Source organism: Excalfactoria chinensis, chromosome 2 (genome assembly GCF_039878825.1).
Source record: "Excalfactoria chinensis isolate bCotChi1 chromosome 2, bCotChi1.hap2, whole genome shotgun sequence".
Classification (NCBI taxonomy): Eukaryota; Metazoa; Chordata; class Aves; order Galliformes; family Phasianidae; genus Excalfactoria; species Excalfactoria chinensis.
In genome coordinates this window covers 1,046,508-1,065,256 of record NC_092826.1, presented here as the reverse complement: position 1 = coordinate 1,065,256, position 18,749 = coordinate 1,046,508, and the positions used below count along the sequence as shown (strand labels likewise).

General features: G+C 51.9%; 1 protein-coding gene across 1 annotated transcript; it reads left to right on the top strand.

Moving 5' to 3' along the window:
* The first annotated feature begins 600 nt into the window (after positions 1–600).
* LOC140248139 (1-phosphatidylinositol 4,5-bisphosphate phosphodiesterase gamma-1-like) lies at positions 601–18,471 on the top strand. Its single transcript, XM_072328602.1, has 33 exons — positions 601–970; positions 1,088–1,501; positions 4,900–5,049; positions 5,136–5,229; positions 5,347–5,394; positions 6,299–6,383; positions 6,472–6,552; positions 6,635–6,669; positions 7,014–7,086; positions 7,193–7,294; positions 7,390–7,508; positions 7,585–7,670; positions 8,125–8,245; positions 8,360–8,528; positions 8,786–8,905; positions 9,083–9,190; positions 9,334–9,521; positions 9,774–9,974; positions 10,325–10,444; positions 10,544–10,727; positions 11,064–11,141; positions 11,985–12,088; positions 12,275–12,371; positions 12,619–12,685; positions 13,326–13,489; positions 13,841–13,937; positions 14,055–14,279; positions 14,507–14,655; positions 15,169–15,283; positions 15,568–15,729; positions 16,035–16,123; positions 16,222–16,406; positions 17,330–18,471. Exons 2-33 carry the CDS (start codon positions 1,282–1,284, stop codon positions 17,379–17,381), a joined length of 3,888 nt encoding a protein of 1,295 aa, XP_072184703.1. The 5' UTR covers positions 601–970; positions 1,088–1,281; the 3' UTR covers positions 17,382–18,471.
* Positions 18,472–18,749: the final 278 nt, after the last annotated feature.

Here is an 18,749-nt window from a genome sequence, read left to right as displayed (position 1 = left end):
CCTCCATCACTGGGACTAAGCACCTATTACCAGCACCCTGAGATGCCCGAGCCCAACACCAGCCCCTCTGGGTGCTCCAGCATAGATCCCCAGTGTTTCACTGTCCCATTTGGGTGCAAATCCCATGGCAGCCCCACAGATCCAAAGCACGGAGATGGGAAAAAGCTCACCCTGAACCCCTGCATCCCCAAATCCCTGCAGTAACCCCCTGCTCAGCTCCTTAGCCCTATAGTTCGCCTTGCTGTCAGCTGAGTTCAGTCCAGGCTCAGTAGCACAGACAGCCAAGAGCTAAACCCAAAACAGCCATTTTCTTCTTCTTTTTTTTTCCCCTCCCATTTTGCCATTTCGCCGCACACAGGGCAGGAATATCTACAAGAAAAAGCAGAGGAAACCACCAGCATGAAAGTCCCTGCAACCCCCAACCCCATTACAGCGTCTCCTTGGGGTGAAGCCAGCAGCCTCCCATCCCCCCACCCCCATCATTGGAATAACCCCCCCCTCTCTCTCTCCATTGGTAAAGGGCTGGAGACACCCCCATTGCCCAATGGATGTTTTAGCTTCCTCTAGATGTCACCCTCCGTCCGCCTCTTCCGTCGCTGCGATTTTTTTTTTTTTCCTTTCTCCAAGATCCTGCTTTCTTTTTTTTTTTTTTTTTAAATTCCTTTCTGATCTCTTTCCGGCCATGTGTGATTGCAGTTTCCTCTGGGCGTCCATTTCATCAGCCCGAAAATTAAGGAGAGAGCAGAAGAGAGAGAAGGGAGACAGCAGGCAGACGCCTCCTTAAAAAACCCCCTCCCTAACCCATCCTTCCCCCCCTTCCCCTCCCCACCACCCCCACCCACCCACCCACCCACCACCAACCTCATCCCATCGCACCGACCCCACACAGCCCAGGTTGGACAACCCGCGAGCCCTATTCCGCTTTGCACGGAGGCCGGGGATCGATTTGCTCCGCTTGGCTGCTTTTGGGGTGACTTTGCTTTTTTTTTTCTGTTGGGGGGGTGAATTTGCTTTTTATTTTTTTTCACTGAATGTATCCCCAACCTTAAGGGCATCCGCGGTGACCGGATGGTTTTTATCCCTCCAGCTCTCTAAAGCTTCATCACTCATCTTTCCCCAACAACGCCGCTGGATACGAACGCCGGAGTCGGATTCTCACGTTGCTCATAGAAAAAATCCCTGCGGAGGATTTGGATTCTTTGCTTTCCTTTGGATTCGTCCTTTCATGCATGAGACAACCCCAGCTCTGCGGCTCCGGCGGGCGATGGCCGCTCAGTGAAGATGTCCGTGTCCAGGCTCAACAGCGTCAATGGCTTCTTGGAGGACGGCAGGATGGAGGCAGGGGACATTGGAAGGATCCTTCGCTGCTTGGAAATGGGCACCGTCCTCACTTTGTTCTACCAGAAGAAATCGCAGAGGCCAGAACGAAGGACATTCCAGGTGAAGCTGGAGACACGACAGATTATCTGGAGTCGGACACCCGAGAAGGTGGAGGGAGACAGTGAGTATTTGGAGACAAGGGTTGGGGCCACATTGGTGGGGTATCTGGCTATGCTGGGATGCTCTACAATGATGGGATGCTCTACAATGATGGGATGCTCTACAATGATGGGATGTTCTACAATGATGGGATGTTCTACAATGGTGGGATGTTCTACAATGGTGGGATATCCTACCACGTCGGGATGTCTGCAAATGGTGGTGGGGTGTTCTACTGTGATGGGATGTTCTATCACACTGTGATGCCTCAGCTATGGTGGGATGCCTGGCCATGATGAGATGTTGATCTCCTGCAGTGGGATTCCTGGCCTCTACCACATTGGGATGCATGACAGTGATGGGATGACCTACCACCCCCACCTGGGGTGATTTGCAGTGGGATGTCTGGCAATGGTGGGATGTTCTACTAAGGTGGGGTGTCCTACCACACTGTGATGCTCAGCTATGGTGGGATGCCTGGCTGTGATGAGATGTTCTATCACACTGGTATAGCTGACAATAGTGGGATGTTGTACCACAGTGAAATGTCTTGCCACATTAGGATCTTCTACCACATTGGGGTGATCTACCTGGCAATAGTGGGATGCTTCCATGCACAGGGAGCCACAGGGGATAGAGGACTGACCAGTGTCCCCAGTGGGTTGTTTTCCCTATGGCCTTTGCAGGGAAAAGCTTGTTCTCTGCTTGAGGAAATAACGCATTTCCTGCCCCTTGTTTTTTATTTTGGAGATTGCACGGGGCCAGATCAGCATCTCAGCACTATTTTCTCATCGACCCTGATTTCCTGCCTCAGTTTCCCCAGTCCTGGAGCATCTTTACCAATGACCCATCCCCATTCTGTACTCACATGTCCTCCTGCTCGCTGTGATTTTAGGGAAGCTCCAGGATCTCAATCCCGGCCTATGCCCAACCTCATGCTTGCCTGGACCGTTCCAAATCCTCTTCTCAGCTTGAGAAGGGATTAGCAAGATACCCAACAGTGCTGATGTCTCTATTAGAGGGCAGTACGGGGATCCCAGCTCTGCTGGAGATGCCCCATGCCCTTCAGGCTAATTACATGCTTCATTAAGCTACTACTTGGACATGTGTCCATGCAGATAGGTTCCCCCAGAACACTACAGTGCCAAGATTAAGAGCTATGATTTCATCCTGTGTTGCCTCCAAAATTTACCTCTGGGTAACCAGGTGGTTTCCAGCCCTTGCCAACCCAAAAACATTTTGGAGGGATGGTTTGCAGTATGGTTTGCTATGATGATGGTTAATTAACACTCACTACATCTCTCTACGTCTCCATCCCTACGATTGGAAATAGGATGGGATTAACACTGCTGGCCCAGGCAAAATTATTTCAGCCTCAAGATCAGCTTCAAAATAGCATGGGATAGTCCCTTGCAGGAGGTCTGGACTGCCCCACGTCCCACCCAAAGGAAGGACCAAGAGGACACCACTTGGCCACCTGGGTCAGCAGCATTTCCCAGCTCTGCAATTCCCACTTGGAGCCTTTCTTAGCTTTCCTCTTAATGCACTCAGGAAACTCCCAGCCTCTAAAAGCTTTCAGGCAGAATCCTCCATCCACTCCCAACCACACTGCTCCTGTACTGAAATCCTTCTTTGTATCAGTGCTGCTTGCTTTGCATGAGAAGAGAAAAGGGATTTTCGCAGTTGGATCTGGCTCCCAGCATGTTTTAATCACCAGGACCCCGGGAGACAATGCAGGGAGGAGTTTGGAGACATACTTCTGCCATGATCTCTGCAAATCCGCTGCAGATGTGGTTTCCAGGAAGCCGCCAGCACTTTGCATTGTGCTGCACGTTCCCTCTCCTGGGTCCAAGCCTGGATCCTGGCTGCATTGGCAACCATCAGCCGAGCCACAATAGCCACCAGCATCTCTCCCTTCTGCAGTGCACTGCAATGGGTAGGGTTGGGGGGAAGTGCCTCCTGTTCCTATCCTACAAAACAGCCCCAAATATACTCCCGTTTGCACTCAGGGTCTACAAAGCATGGAAAGCAGCCTGCTTTCCTTCTCCAAAATCAAACATACGGGTGCAGACACCAATTGAGCACCTCTTTGCAGCCGAGTGCCCACATCCCTCCCCGATCCGCCCAAGTTGGCTCTCATCCATCCAAAGGAAGGCTGCATAAAGCCACCAGTGTTTTCCAGAGGCCTTTCCACCAAGAAAAAAAACACAAACATTCCCCACCTCTTTCTCACTGAATCAACCCCATTCCTCATCATCCCTTATCCCTTATCCATACATTCCACTTTTTCTTTGCTTCAGTACCCTGCACCCATCCCCATAGCCATATAGGAAACGCTGCAGGGGCCGGGCTGGAAATTCTCCGGGAAATGACCCATTTCCTGCAGGACAATGACCCTGTGTGGTGTCCGGCCACCCTTGGCCATACAAAACCCTTTTCCTGTGCTGAAGGCTCTGTTTTGTAGCATTAGCCATTAATACTGTGATATTATTACTCTACTCCTGCTGTCTTCTTTACAAAACCAGTGGATGGAAATCTCCATTGGTGATGTAGCAGCGAGGAAGACTGCGGTCCGGAAACCCAACCCTCCCACCACCGGTTGGGCTTTATATAGCGAGATAATGAGAGAGCAGCACAGCAGGAAAGAAACGCCCTGCGGTCTGGGCTGCAAATTGCCACCTTTGGACAGACATGTTCTATTAAAAGATGAGCTCAGCCTGTCCCAAGTTTTTCTCAGAGAGGAGAAGGTGGTTGTAGGGATTGAAGGGATGAGACCCAGGTGCTGAGAGGGATGGGAAATTGTTAGGCAGCATCATGAGGGCACGCCATTCTGGAGACACAATCCCTGGAGGACACATGGAACTCATAACGTTGTCGTGTACCGATGGGCAGTGCCACCAGGGTGAGCCATTTTGGGGAGATGATGCTCTGAAGGACGTGCAATACGCATGGTGCCGTCACACCAACCGATGTATCACAGCGGGGCTGTGGGGATATGTCTCCCTTGGGAGGAACATGGTCATAGTACCCATCTCAGCCTCACAGGCTGTAGACAGGTGGCACCCATAGTGCTCTCAGACACCTGCAGGGACATCTTATCTTTGGGACACAGTCCGTGGAGAACAGATGGCACTCATGTGTCACCAGGATGCTGTAATCGGGTTATCTAGATTTATCCGTGATAGATAATGTTGGGGACAGAGATCTGTGAAGGACATGCCAACCCACTAGCAGTGACGTGTCACCTTTGAGGGACACATGGCCATAATAACCATCACAGCCCAATGGGATGTCCCATCTTGGGGACGAGGCTCCATGGTCTCCATGCAGTCCCACCTCCTGCACCCTCTCCAAGCCCTACAAGTGACTCTGTGGTGTCAGGGTGACACAGGACAGTCCTATGTCCTTCTGTCTCTGCAGTTGACATTCGGGAGATCAAGGAGATCCGCCTAGGGAAGAACTCAAGGGACTTTGAGCGTTACCCTGAGGATGCTCGCAAGCTCGACTTCACCATGTGCTTCATCATCCTCTATGGGATGGACTTCAGGCTGCGGACACTCAGCGTGGCTGGTGTGTGAGCTCCCACCTCACCCCTTCTATCCATCCTTAGTGTTCCATCTCCTCCATCCTTCACCAACTTCCTCTTCCTCCTCTAGCTTTCTGTGAGGAAGACATCAACCTGTGGATCACAGGTCTCAACTGGTTGGTGGCAGACACCCAGAAAGCCCAGACCCCGCTGCAGATTGAGAGGTGAGGAGGGATGGTCAATCCCATTTCATAGTCCTCATTTTGTGGTCTGAAAGGATGAACCAAGAAGTTTGGTCCCCAAGGCTGAGCACTGTCTGTCTGTCCATCCCTTCCTCCCAGGTGGCTGCGGAAACAGTTTGATGGGATGGATCGGTCGCGGGAAGGCAGGTGAGAACCAGCATGGTCCTACAGGGAAAAGGGGTCAGTGGTCTGAGCATGCAACAGCCAAAACCCACCCACCCTCTTCCAGGGTGTTTTACAGAGGGGAAATAGCTGAAATCTTTTGCCTAACCCTGCAAGTCAACCAGCTTTGGTGGCCATGAACTGGGTCACATTCGCCCTAGATCTGGAGTCTGAGAGCAATGGTGTGGGACAAGGCAGTAATGGTTTATTTGGGGTGTTCAGAGGTACCTAAAACCAGAGACTGGAGCACAGTCCCTGTAGGTTTATGGCAACTTGAATATCCCCATTCCAACTGCAACACGGGGAGAGGGTGGGCCATTAGTGCAACCCATAGGCATCTTCTTGATACAGTAAAAAAATCCAAAAGAATTTGGGCTTAAATGTGGTTGGCATGAGGGTGGGATGGGGATGGGAAGAGGTTGGGAGTGGGATGAGGATGGAGGTGGCATGAGGATGGAGGTGGGAATGGGGATGGAGATGGGGATCGGGATGGGGAAGAGGATGGGGTTGGGATGGAGACAGGGATGGGGATGGGATGAGGATGAGAACGAGGACAAGGAGGAGGATGAGAATGAGGGTGGGCATTGGATGAGGATGGGGCTAATTATAGTCTCTGGGTGGGACAGATGCCCAGCTACACCCTTTTTCCCTGACACCCTACTAGGCAGTCCTATAATCACACCAGAGCCCTCTAAGTCATAAAGAAAAAGAGCAAAAATGCCTCTGGAGCCAATTGGACAGTTCTGTGCCACTGTGGGAATCTGCAGCTTCAAACAGGAACCTGGGCTGATACTGGGATTTGGGTAGAGCCCAACTCAGCAGTGTGTCCAGGGGATCCATACCATGTAGGGTCTGGTTGCTTCCTTGACACCATCTTTCTGTCTTGCAGCATTACAGTGAAGGATCTGAAGGCCATGTTGCCCCAGGTGAACTACCGAGTGCCCAACATGAGGTTCCTGCGGGACAAACTAGTGGTAAGTCCTTGGCTTTGTGGGGAATGGGATTTCAACCCCTATCCAATGTCTCTGCACCAGTTCCACTCTCACACCACCCATTCCACAGGAGGTGGAAGCCAGGAATGAGATGACCTTCTCCCACTTTATCCAGTTCTACAAAAACCTGATGTTTGATGCACAGAAGTCGGTAAGAGCCATGACCTATCCACTCCAGTTCATCACAGCATGTCCCCCAGCCAGCTCAGTCCATCCCCCATTTTGCCTTGCAGGTCATTGAGCAGCTGGAGCTCTCCTTCCCTCTGAGGTGAGTTCCAGGAGCCTCACAGACTCCCATCCAGCAGGGATCTGAGCAGGGATGGAGTGGGGTTGCAAATTGGGATGGGAGCAGGGATGCAAATGGAGATAGAAGTGGAAATGTGAGCAGGAATGTGAGTGCGGATGCAAATTGGGATGGGAGCAGAAATGAGAGCGGGGATGCAAATGGTCATGCAAACAGGAGTGTGAACAAATGAGAGCAGGGATGCAATAGGGATGCAAATTAGAAAGGGAGCAGGGATGTGAGCAGGAATGGGAACCAGGGATGCAGTGATGTAGTGCAGTGCCCACTACCTCATATCCTTGGCAACACCTTTTGCTGATGTGCTCCAGGAACGTGGACCGCCCTGAGCTGTGCCAGGTGTCCCTCTATGACTTCCAGAAGTTCCTTCTGCACGACCAAAAGGTTGGTTGTCCTTTGAGACCCCTCTTGGTCCCAGCCCTGTTGAATCCCATGGGACAACCCTTCCCAGCTCTTGCAACCCATAAAAGCAGCTGTATTTGCACCCCAGGAGTCATGGGCCAGTGATGTGGGCATGGTGCGGGACTACATGTGTTCCTACCTCAAGGATGGCTCCATTGATGCAGCAGAACCCTCCTTCCAACTGGATGAGGTGAGTGAACCCATACATCATTGACCCCATTGAACCCTCCTGTTGATCTCCCCATCCCATTGAACACTGACCTCTCTGCTTCCTCCCACCCCCAGTTCCTCACGTACCTCTTCTCCAAGGAGAACATGGTGATGGATGCTAAGTATGAGCGTGTGGTGCCTGAGGAGATGAACCACCCTTTGTCCCAATACTGGATCTCCTCTTCCCACAACACGTAAGGACAAGGTGGGCTCACCTCAGTGATCCCCTTGAGAATCCCTTCTCGAGCATCCCCTCTTATATCTCTGCAGGTACCTGACAGGAGACCAGTTCTCCAGTGAGTCCTCCCTGGAGGCATATGCCCGCTGCCTGCGCATGGGCTGCCGCTGCATTGAGTGTGAGTCCACCCCATACTCCATGGCAGTGATGCTGAGCTTCCCCAGCACTTCACGCTGCACAAGATGAGCCATCCCCTGTACCCATTCCATGGCAAAGGGGGGAGGGGATTAGAATCATGGAATCATTATGGTTGGAAAAGATCTCCAAGATCATCAAGTCCAACCATCAATTCATTATACCATGCCCACTCATAGAATCATGAAGGTTGGAAAAGACTTCCAAGACCTTCCAGTCCAACCCCAAACTGTCCCCATCATGCATGCTAAACCAAGTCCCTTAGTGCTACATCTCAACATTTCTTGAACACCTCCAGGAATGGTGACTCCATCACCTCCCTGGGCAGACTGTTCCAACATTTGACCATTCTTTTGGAAGTCTTTCCTAATATCCAACATCGTTCTGGTGCACAGTTGGTGAGCAACGTGTGTTAATCGAATTGTCTCCTAATTTAGTGGACTGCTGGGATGGTCCAGATGATCTCCCCATCATCTACCATGGTCACACACTCACCTCCAAGATCAAATTCCTGGATGTCTTGCATACCATCAAGGAGCATGCATTCGTCACATCTGAGTAAGCCTTACCTCACCAAAGCACCCCAATTCTGGGCTGGGCAAGCAACTGCTGCTCAAATTCCCCTTTTCTTCATCTTCATCCCAAGGCACTTTTCCCACCTGCTTCCTCCAGGTTCCCCATCATACTCTCCATTGAAGACCACTGCAGCATCGTCCAGCAGAGGAACATGGCCTCACACTTCAAGAAGGTCTTTGGGGACATGCTGCTCACCAAGCCAGTTGACATCAATGCTGATGAGCTGCCCTCACCCACCCAACTCAAGAAGAAGATCCTAATCAAGGTGTGGGGCCAGGCACTAATCCAAAGCTCTTTGCAGAAGGGACAAGAACTGCATTGGGCTGGGAGGGAGGATGATTCTTCCAAATCTTGGGACTTAGAAGCAATTCTCTCTCCATGCACAAGCAGTAGGATGTCAAGGCTTCTGTGCAAGAAGAGATCTACTGGGAATGGGTGGTGGTGGTGATGGTGGACCTGTGAATTAGGGCCGGGAGCTCAGCATGATGAGCTGCTGAGTTCCCATTCCTGGTCTGTCCTCAGCACAAGAAGCTGGTTGAAGGGAACCTATATGAGGAGGTCTCCACCGCCAGTTATTCAGAGAATGACATCAGCAACTCCATCAAGAATGGCATCCTCTACCTCGAAGACCCTATTGACCATGTAAGGATTTCCATGCAATGATAGCTGGGGGTGGAGCAGAATGTGTCAGATGGGGCTGCCCTGGGAGGGGAGAGACCAGGAGCTTGGGGTGGGCGTGAGGCACCATAGTAATGCCATGGAGGATGCCCTCTGTGCCACCATCCTCCCTGCCCTGGTAATGCTATTCCTCCCTCTCAGACCTGGAGCCCGCATTATTTTGTACTGACAAGCAACAAGATCTACTACTCAGAGGAGACATCACGCTACCAGTTCAATGAAGATGAAGAGGAGGTGGAGCAGAAAGAGGTGTGTGTGGGTTAGGATGGAGCCATGGGCTGGGGGAATTCGGGGACAGTGGAAGTCAGCATGAGGAAAGGGAGGAGATCAGCAATAACTGCTCATGGGAACACTAAGACTGAGGTGTGTCTGGTCTCTGTCTGAACTCATAGGAGTTCAACAACAACGAGCTGCACTTCACAGAGAAGTGGTTCCATGGGAAGCTGGGAGGTGGCCGTGATGGGCGGCAGATCGCTGAGAAGCTGCTGCATGAATACTGCACTGAGACAGGAGGCAAGGATGGCACCTTCCTGGTGCGCGAAAGCGAGACCTTCGTGGGTGACTACACCCTGTCCTTCTGGTAGGAGCCCCAGTTCAAACTCCATTGGGGTGGATGGCAGGATCACGTCTTTCCCAAGCTGGTCTGGGCAACACACCAAGCATCTGGTGGCTGCCTCCAGTAAATCCCCAGTTTGGAGGCAGTAATGGTGTTCTGAGGGAAAACGCTATCTTTCTGAGCATTGTGCTGCCCTAATCCAGACCATCCTTAAGCATGGCATGGCATGGTCATGGGTCTGAACTGACTCACTCCCACCTTGTTCCTTTGTGGCAGGAGATCAAACCGCGTGCAGCACTGCAGGATCCACTCACGACAGGAGGCTGGTTCCACCAAGTTCTACCTGACAGACAACCTGGTCTTTGACAGCCTCTACAGTCTCATCTGCCACTACCGTGAGGTGCCACTCCGCTGCAACGAGTTTGAGATGCGCCTCACTGACCCCGTGCCCCAGCCCAATGCCCACGAGAGCAAAGAGTGAGGGTGAAACCCAGCCCCCTGCTACCTTGGGTCCCCCACCCTCTTCCTTCACTTGTTCCACTCTTGTGTGCATCATCCTCTTCCATTGCTTGTCCCACTCTTGTGTCCACTACCTTCTTCCATTTCTTGTGTCATTTTTGGGCCACCATCTTCTTCCATCACTTGTCTCACCCTTAAGTTCACCATCTTCTCCCATTGCTTGGCCCATCCTTGTGTCCACCATCCTCTTCCACAACTCATCCCACCCTTTGGTCAACCATCCTCACCCCTTCCCTTGTTAACACCAGTGCAGCTGGTGTCAGATTTGGGGTTTGCCAGCCCACTTCTTCCTTGCTGTGCCTATCCAGGTGGTATCATGCCAGCCTGACACGCCTGCAGGCTGAGCACATGCTGATGCGAGTCCCTCGGGATGGAGCCTTCCTGGTGCGAAAACGCAGTGAACCCAATTCCTATGCCATTTCATTCCGGTGAGTGTGGCCAACCCAGCACACCCAGGCTGGCCAGGTGTGGCCCTGTGGCTCCACTCCAGAAGTTGGGGACATCACTGGTTGCTCTCTTGGCCTCAGGGCGGAGGGGAAGATCAAGCACTGCCGCATCCAGCAGGAGGGACGACTCTTCATGCTGGGTAGCTCAGCTGAGTTTGAGAGCCTGGTGGACCTTGTCAGCTACTATGAGAAGCATCCGCTGTACCGTAAGATGAAGCTGCGCTACCCCATCAATGAGGAGACCCTGGAGAAGATGGGCACTACTGTGAGTGCTCCCAGTGGTGGGAACAGTTGGAGACAGTGAGGATAGAGTAGTTATGTGCCACGGTCAATCCAACTCCATCCAAATCTTTCTTGTGGTTGGAAGATCTCCAGTCTCCTGCACAGCAAAGGAGATTTGCCCAAAGTCCAGCTCAAACCACCACCACTGTCTATGGTTATAACATCTTTGCTACCCGCAAGTCCCCTCCAATTAGCTGCAAAGGGTTATTGAGTCCCCATCATACTCCTCTGGCCCACATGTAATAGCCCGCTTTCCCCCATGATTCTTCATAATCCATGCCCTTGGCCAAATTACCTCTTTTGATGTCTGTCCTTGCAGGAGCTGGACTATGGGGCTTTATATGAGGTGCGGACACCCCATTTCTATGTGGAGGCCAACAAGATGCCAATGGCCAGGGTAAGAGGCTGAACTGGTTAGATGCAGGGTGATGGGATTTAGTGATTCTCCTGCTGAGGTTCCTGGATGGTTCCCACCATGGACCACGGAAGCTATTTCTCTGACCCTTAAGCAGTGCTGGAGCTGGTGGGAACCCTTCCATATCCTCATCGCTTGAGGACAGTCTGAGCTCCAGCAACAGCATCACCACAGTAGATGTGAGATTGATCTGGAGCAAAGACCCGGCAGAAGTTTTCCACAACAGCAAGGAAACCTTTGCACTGGGGAGAACCCCCAGAAGAACAAGTTTAGTGTTATTTCACAGCTGTCACGGTTTCCATCCTTGGATGTTTTTAGATCCAGGCAGGTCTCAGAGCTGACCCTGGAGGAGGCTTGAGGTCCCTTTCCTGTGACCCTACAGAATGGCCGTGCTTTAAAAGTCGTTTGGAAGCAAAGCAGCTCTTAGATTAATATCAGACATGGGAAGAACTAACTCAAAGGTTCTTATTCAGGGAATGTAATAATATCAAAGGAGAATGATAGAATCATTCATCTCTCAGATCATCAATCCCAAACCCAACTCATCACCACCTTGCTCACTGCCCCATTAAAACATGTCTCTAGGTGCCACATCTCCATGTTTAATGAACACATCCAGTGACATAAAGTGGTTGGGAGCTTTCTTCCACAGCGAGGAGAGGAATATGCTGGTTGTGTGGGACCACAGGCACCTACAGCACTCGTGTCCCCTCTAACATGTCTCACTTTCTGTGTGGACATGATCTGGGGGGTGAATCATCCAGGACATCAGCTGGGCATCCCAGCTTAGTGGTAACACATGCATCCCTCTCCTTGTTGATTCAGTGCACAGTGAAGGCTCTTTATGACTACAAAGCACAGCGGGAGGACGAGCTGTCATTCTGCAAGCAAGCCATCATCCACAACGTTGACAAGCAGGATGGTGGCTGGTAAGAGTGGTCTGGTGCCCTGGGCAGCATTGCCATGGGCAGGGATCTTCCTATGGTCTGTTTTAACGACCTCCTTTTCTGTCCCCCCCTTCCTTCTCCAATTGCTCCTTGACATTGCATGCAGCATTAACACCCCGTATACCCCTCCAATTGGTCCTCTTGCCTTGATCCTCTCACCCCTTGCAGGTGGCGGGGGGACTATGGGGGCAAGAAACAGCTGTGGTTCCCAGCTAACTACGTGGAGGAAATCGTCAGCACTCAGGCACAGGAGCAGGACGAGGCTGTGAGTGCGCTGTCTCTGTTATATCCTTTTGCCCATTCACTGAGACCACCTGAGATGCTCCCAGCACCAAACCAACCCAAACCCTTATCTGGAGGCTCTGGGATGTCCCATGGAATAGAATTTGCCTAAAGCTTTTTTTTTTTTTCCTTGGCTTTTGCTTGGAATTGGCTTATTCGGAGGGCTGGATGGAGGGTTGGATGGAGGTTGGGCTGCCCTTCACCAGTCCCTCCTTTTTCCTCTCTTGCAGTCATCGGAAAACAGCCCCCTCGGGAACTTCTTGAAAGGCTTCATTGATGTGCCATCGTGCCACGTAGGTGAGTGTCACTACCACGTCTCCAACGGGGATGGTACGTGCCCCAAGCTAGAGCTCAGCACCATGAGCTGAGGCTCTCCAAACTTGCCATAAGCATGGGGCAACTGACTCATTGATAGGTGCTGGCAATTCTGGCATGGCAAAAAATGTCCGGATGGGGAGAGGGAAGGGCCTCTTACTTGCCATGATGTGCTGAGGGCAATCTGGGGCTGAATTCATAGACTCCAAGAATCATTAAGGTTGGAAAGACTGATAAGATCGTCCAGTCCAACCATCAACCCATCCCATGTCACTCAGTGCAACAGAATTTGGGATCATTTGGCTGATGTTGAAAGCATTTAGAGGGATTCAGCGGTCTATAAAGGTGAAACTATTAATTGTAGTTAATCGCAGTTGTTGCTTTCACTTCCAGTGTTTTTTGGGAGATTGACCACAGTTTAGCAGGCATTTGGGTTCAACTCTCCCACAGTGTTTCTTGACAATTTGCAATATTTGGGACTACTCTCAAAGGAGGAGGAACCTGGGGGGTGTTGGGGAGGGCAGGTAGGGACCCAGGAGCGGGACCGATGAGGTTTCGTTTGCTCCACAGAGCCATCCATTGGGAATGTCTTCGAGTAAAGCCCCCTCTGATGTCCTTATAGTTATCTCCAAAGACGGGAGGAGCTCCAAACCATTTGTCTTCACCATCCATTCCCAGCAGATGTCCCACGCAGCCCAATCATTGGACGTGGCCGCTGACACACAGGAGGAGCTCAGCGAGTGGGTGGCCAAGATCAGGGAGGCCACGCAGAACGCCGATGCCAGGGTGAGAGGCACTGGGGTACAGGAGGTGGTGGTGGACATCCTCATCTCCGGGAGATGGAATAGAATGGGTGGTGATTAATGTCCCATTTCATGACGGATTGACACCAGTGGACAGATCGTCCCCAACATTGGATGGTGATGCTTCATCCCACAGTGGATGGACTGTGGTTGATGGATCATCCCCGTCAATGGATTTTGGCGGATGTCTCATCCCATGGTGGATGGACAGTAGTGGGCAGTTGATCCATTTCAGTGAATATTGGTGGATGTCCCATCCCACAGTGACTGGACAGTAGTTTACAGAGCATCCCCATCAATGGAAGAGTCTCAGATTCCATTTTCCCTTGTGCAGATGCAAGAGGGGAAGATTATGGAGCGAAGGAAGAAGATTGCTCTGGAGCTTTCCGAGCTGGTTGTGTATTGCCGCCCCGTGCCATTCGATGAAGACAGTAAGAGCTGGAAAAGAGTAGTGATGGGATAAGGAGGGGAAGAAAAGGGTTTGGGGGAACTGGTTGCTTCCACAGAACCCTCATGTCTTCCACTGATGGCCACCTTGGTGCTTTCAGAGATTGGCACAGACAAAGCATGCTACCGAGATATGTCCTCTTTCCCGGAGACCAAAGCAGAGAAGTATGCCAACCGTAGCAAGGGCAAGAAGTTCCTGCAGTACAACCGGCGCCAGCTCAGCCGCATCTACCCCAAAGGGCAGCGCCTGGACTCCTCCAACTACGACCCACTGCCTATGTGGATCTGTGGCAGCCAGCTGGTGGCCCTCAACTTCCAGACACCTGGTAAATCCCGTGCCCAGAGTGACAAAATCCCCACCCCTGGTAGCTTTGCCACTGATCCCATGGCTGGAGATGGTTTAGATGAGCTCTCCAACCTTTGTCCCTGTCTCAATGGGGATATTCTCATGTAAAGTTGGGTTGGGAGGTTTAGAAGGGGGTTTGTGAGGGCAGAAACTTCTGTTCAGGGACACTGCAGTGTCCCTGAACTCTGCTTTGTCCCTTGGCCATAGACAAGCCGATGCAGCTGAACCAGGCACTCTTCATGCTCGGTGGCCGCAGTGGCTATGTCCTACAACCCGACATCATGAGGGATGAGACATTTGACCCCTTCGACAAGAACAGCCTGAAGATTGTGGAGCCCATCACAGTGCAGCTGCAGGCAAGTGGGCAAGGATGGCAAGTCCATTCCAAGGTGGCCATCATTGAGGGTTCAGTTCTTCCAAACCAATTTTGGGGTCAATTTCTAATGTTTAATACTCATATTTGCTCCCTGGAGTTCATTGCTCCATGATCTGCTAAGTCTGTTGCTCTTTCTTGCATAATCTTTCCAGATTGTGGAAGAACTCCAGAACTTTGAGGGGAAAACCTCACAGTTGCATAAAGTTGACCCAAACTTTGGGTCATTTTGGTGTTCCAGCTGGGATGGGTTAGTGTGTAGGCAACCGGCTCTTCATTATGGCATGGACATAGCAAAAGTTTTTCAAATCATTCTGCAGAAACAGCTAAAATGAGTCCAAGGTCACAAATAAGGTCTGATGTGGCTAATTATGGTCATGGAGATTTTGGCAGACTCAAACCAACCAGCCGTAGGTCTGTCCAAGAAAGTCCTTTTTTGGCCACAGGGCCAACATGGCTGGACCTCACTCTCCTCCTCCTTCTCTTTCTCCCACAGATTCTTGGTGCTCGGCACCTTCCCAAGAATGGGAGAAGCATTGTGTGCCCCTTTGTGGAGGTGGAGGTGTGTGGCTCCGAGTATGACAACAGCAAGAACAAAACTGATGTTGTAGGTAAGGGTCCTCCCACCTAGTTCCTATGCCAAGAGGACAGGTGGGGTCATTGGGACACCTTCTGGGATTCCACTTGAAGTCACAGAATTGTAGAATAGAGTTGAAAATACATCTAAGATCATCTAGTCCAACCATCAACCCATGTCTGTGACTGCTGAAATGTGGGTGATGGGGACTGGTTTCATGGAAGAGCAGGGGGAAAAGCTTCTCCCATTAACAGGGGAGTAGTGGTGCTGTGTTGGTATTGTCCACGTGTCTAACCCTGCTCTGACTTCACCCCACAGCTGACAATGGTTTCAACCCCGTGTGGCTCTTCAAGCAGTTTGTCTTCGACATCAATAACCCTGAGTTTGCCTTCCTCCGTTTTGTGGTATACGAGGAGGACATGTTCAGTGACCCCAATTTCTTGGCCCAAGCCACCTTCCCCATTAAGGGTCTCAAAACAGGTATGCTTCCTCCATCCTCATCATTATCATAGAATCATAGAATCATTTAGGTTGGAAAAGATCTCCAAGATCACCAAGTCCAACCATCAACCCATCCCCACAATGTCCACTCATAGAATCATCAATTCACTACCACCATCATAGAATATCCACTAAAACGTGCCCCCTAAGTACCACACGTACATCTTTCTTTAACACAATCATCATCATCATCATCATCAGCCACTTGGGGACTCAGCTATGACCATGGCGAGGGACTGGGACCCTGTTGTGGGGCTGAGCTCATGTCTTGGTGTTGTGTCCAGGCTACCGGTCGGTGCCACTGAAGAACAGCTACACAGAGGACCTGGAGCTGGCCGCACTCCTCATCCACATTGAGATCATCAATGCCAAGGTAGGCATCAAGGGCAAGATGGAAACACCCATTCCTCATCTCCCTTGTCGATCAATCCCCATCCACCTCATGAGCCTCATCCCTTTGTGTCGGAACAGGAGGAAGACGAGGAGAACCTCTACTCATCCATCCAGCAGCTGCGGGACCGAACCAGCGAGCTTTCCAGCCAGGTCTCCAGCTATGAGCGCACCAACAACTGCGACTCACGTTACCAGCAGCGCCTCGATGAGCTGCGAGCAGCCCAAGAGCGACTGATGGAGCTCACTGAGGTCCGCAACCGCAAGTGAGTTCCCCCTTCTCACCCCGTAACCCAGCTTTGGGTGGTGCCATTGGAGTGGTGGTTCCATCAGAGCGGTGGGTCCATTGGGATGCTGGGTCCAGTGGGATGGTGGATCCACTGGGGTGGTGGGTCCATTGGGGTGATGGGTTCATTGGGATGGTGGTGTCATTGGAGTGGTGGTTCCATCAAAGCAGTGGGTCCATTGGAATGGTGGGTCCAGTGAGGTTGTGGGTCCATTGGGATGGTGAGTTCATTGGGATAGTGGATCCATTGGGATGGTGAGTTCATTGGGATGGTGGATCCATTGGGATGGTGGATCCATTGGGATGGTGAGTTCATTGGGATGGTGGATCCACTGGGGTGGCGGGTCCATTGGGGTGGTGGTGCCATTGGAATGGTGGTTCCATTGGGAAGGTGAGTCCACTGGGATGATGGGTCCATTGGGATGGTGAGTTCATTGGGATGGTGGATCTGTTGGGATGGTGAGTTCATTGGGATAGTGGATCCATTGGGATGGTGGATCCATTGGGATGCTGAGTTCATTGGGATGGTGGATCCACTGGGGTGGCGGGTCCATTGGGGTGGTGGTGCCATTGGAATGGTGGTTCCATTGGGAAGGTGAGTCCACTGGGGTGGTGGGTCCATTGGGATGGTGAGTTCATTGGGATGGTGGATCCATTGGGATGGTGGATCCGTTGGGATGGTGAGTTCATTGGGATGGTGGATCCACTGGGGTGGCGGGTCCATTGGGGTGATGGGTTCATTGGGGTGGTGGTGCCATGGGAATGGTGGTTCCATTGGGAAGGTGAGTCCACTGGGGTGGTGGGTCCATTGTGATGGTGGGTTTGCTGGGGAGGTGGAGTCATTGGAGTGGTGGGTCCATTGGGGTGGCGGGACCCTAAAGCCACCTCCCTGCTCCATCCCAGGTTGATGGAGAAGAAGAAGAGGGACCGGCAGATGGTCACCAAGCGCAGCTGAGCTGGGCAAGCTCGAGGCGGACCCCCCTGCTGTCCCCCACCACCTCCTCTCCCGCTGTAAAGGGACAGCAGGAGGCGGGGTGGCCAAATCCAGACCCCCATTCCCAATATCAACCTCCAACACTGTCAAAGCCACCAGGTGCTGTAGGATGCCGACACTGCTGTGTCCCCAAGGGTGGGTGATAGCAGTGCGTGACAAATCTGGGGGAAAATGGGGCTTTGTGTTGGTCTGCCTGTGATGTTTCTCTGTTGGAGGATACCTTTGGGTCATCCCACGTCCCCCATGTCACACTGTGGGGTGGCTGCTGCTTGCGTGGCTCCTCTTCATCCCATGTCTCCTTGGTGGGGTGACGACAAAACCATCAACCGATGGGGAAACTGAGGCACGACCCAACAACCAATGGGGGAAACTGAGGCACAGAAGAGCTCTCCCAGTCTCTGGTTGACCCAGGATAGGGCATCTCCCTCCTGGGAACAGATAGGAACCAGGATGAGGACATGGGGGGGAACGTTTGGGGGTGGCAGGGGGGTGTTTCACCCCCACTATAAATACCTGTATTTTCTTCTTTTATCTGGCATGTACATACGGTGTGGGGGGAGGGCTCTGTGCCAGCACAGTATTAGGGCACAAAGTGACCCCAAAAACATCCAGAGGTGTCTCCCCACAACAAGAGAGCAAGAAGACACCCAATGTAGGCATTGAAGGGGGACAGGGGTGTCCCAAAGGTAGGCATTGAAGGGGACAGGGATGTCCCAAAGCTCACCTAGAGAGATGGAGACGAGATCCTCAAGAGTTCAAGTCCCGCTTTTTTTTGGGGGGGGGGGCATTTCCCTAAAGAAATAAAACAAAATTCCAATGGAGGATTTCATTGGAGCATAAAAAAGAACCAATGCAGAGAATGGGGACGTCCCCCAAGACGTCCCTTTTGGTCCCATTGTCATCGCGGGGCCCTCCCTTGGTGAGAACAGATTGGGGACATCTCGGGGTGTCCCCTCAGGTCGGGGTGGCCCCCATGGGAAGGGTTGGGAGGGGGGGATCTGTGTATTCTTTGTATGAAAATAAATCTATTTAGCCAATATTTATACCCTGCTGCCATCGTCATCCATCGTCTCCTCCACCAGCGTTGGGTCACGGCTGACGGCCATCCTAAGACACAAGGCAGAGGGGCCGTGGGGATGTAAGGGATATAAGGAACTAGGCTCTATGGGGGGGGATAAGGGTAACCATGGCAACATGAGGTAGGCCTCACCCACACCGCCATCACACACAAGGGGGCGGGACTAACAGCTCCCTTTCCACCTCATTGGACAACTCAACCCCCAGCGCCTCTTTCTATTGGCTGGAGGTCCTGATGGGAGGGGACCGGAA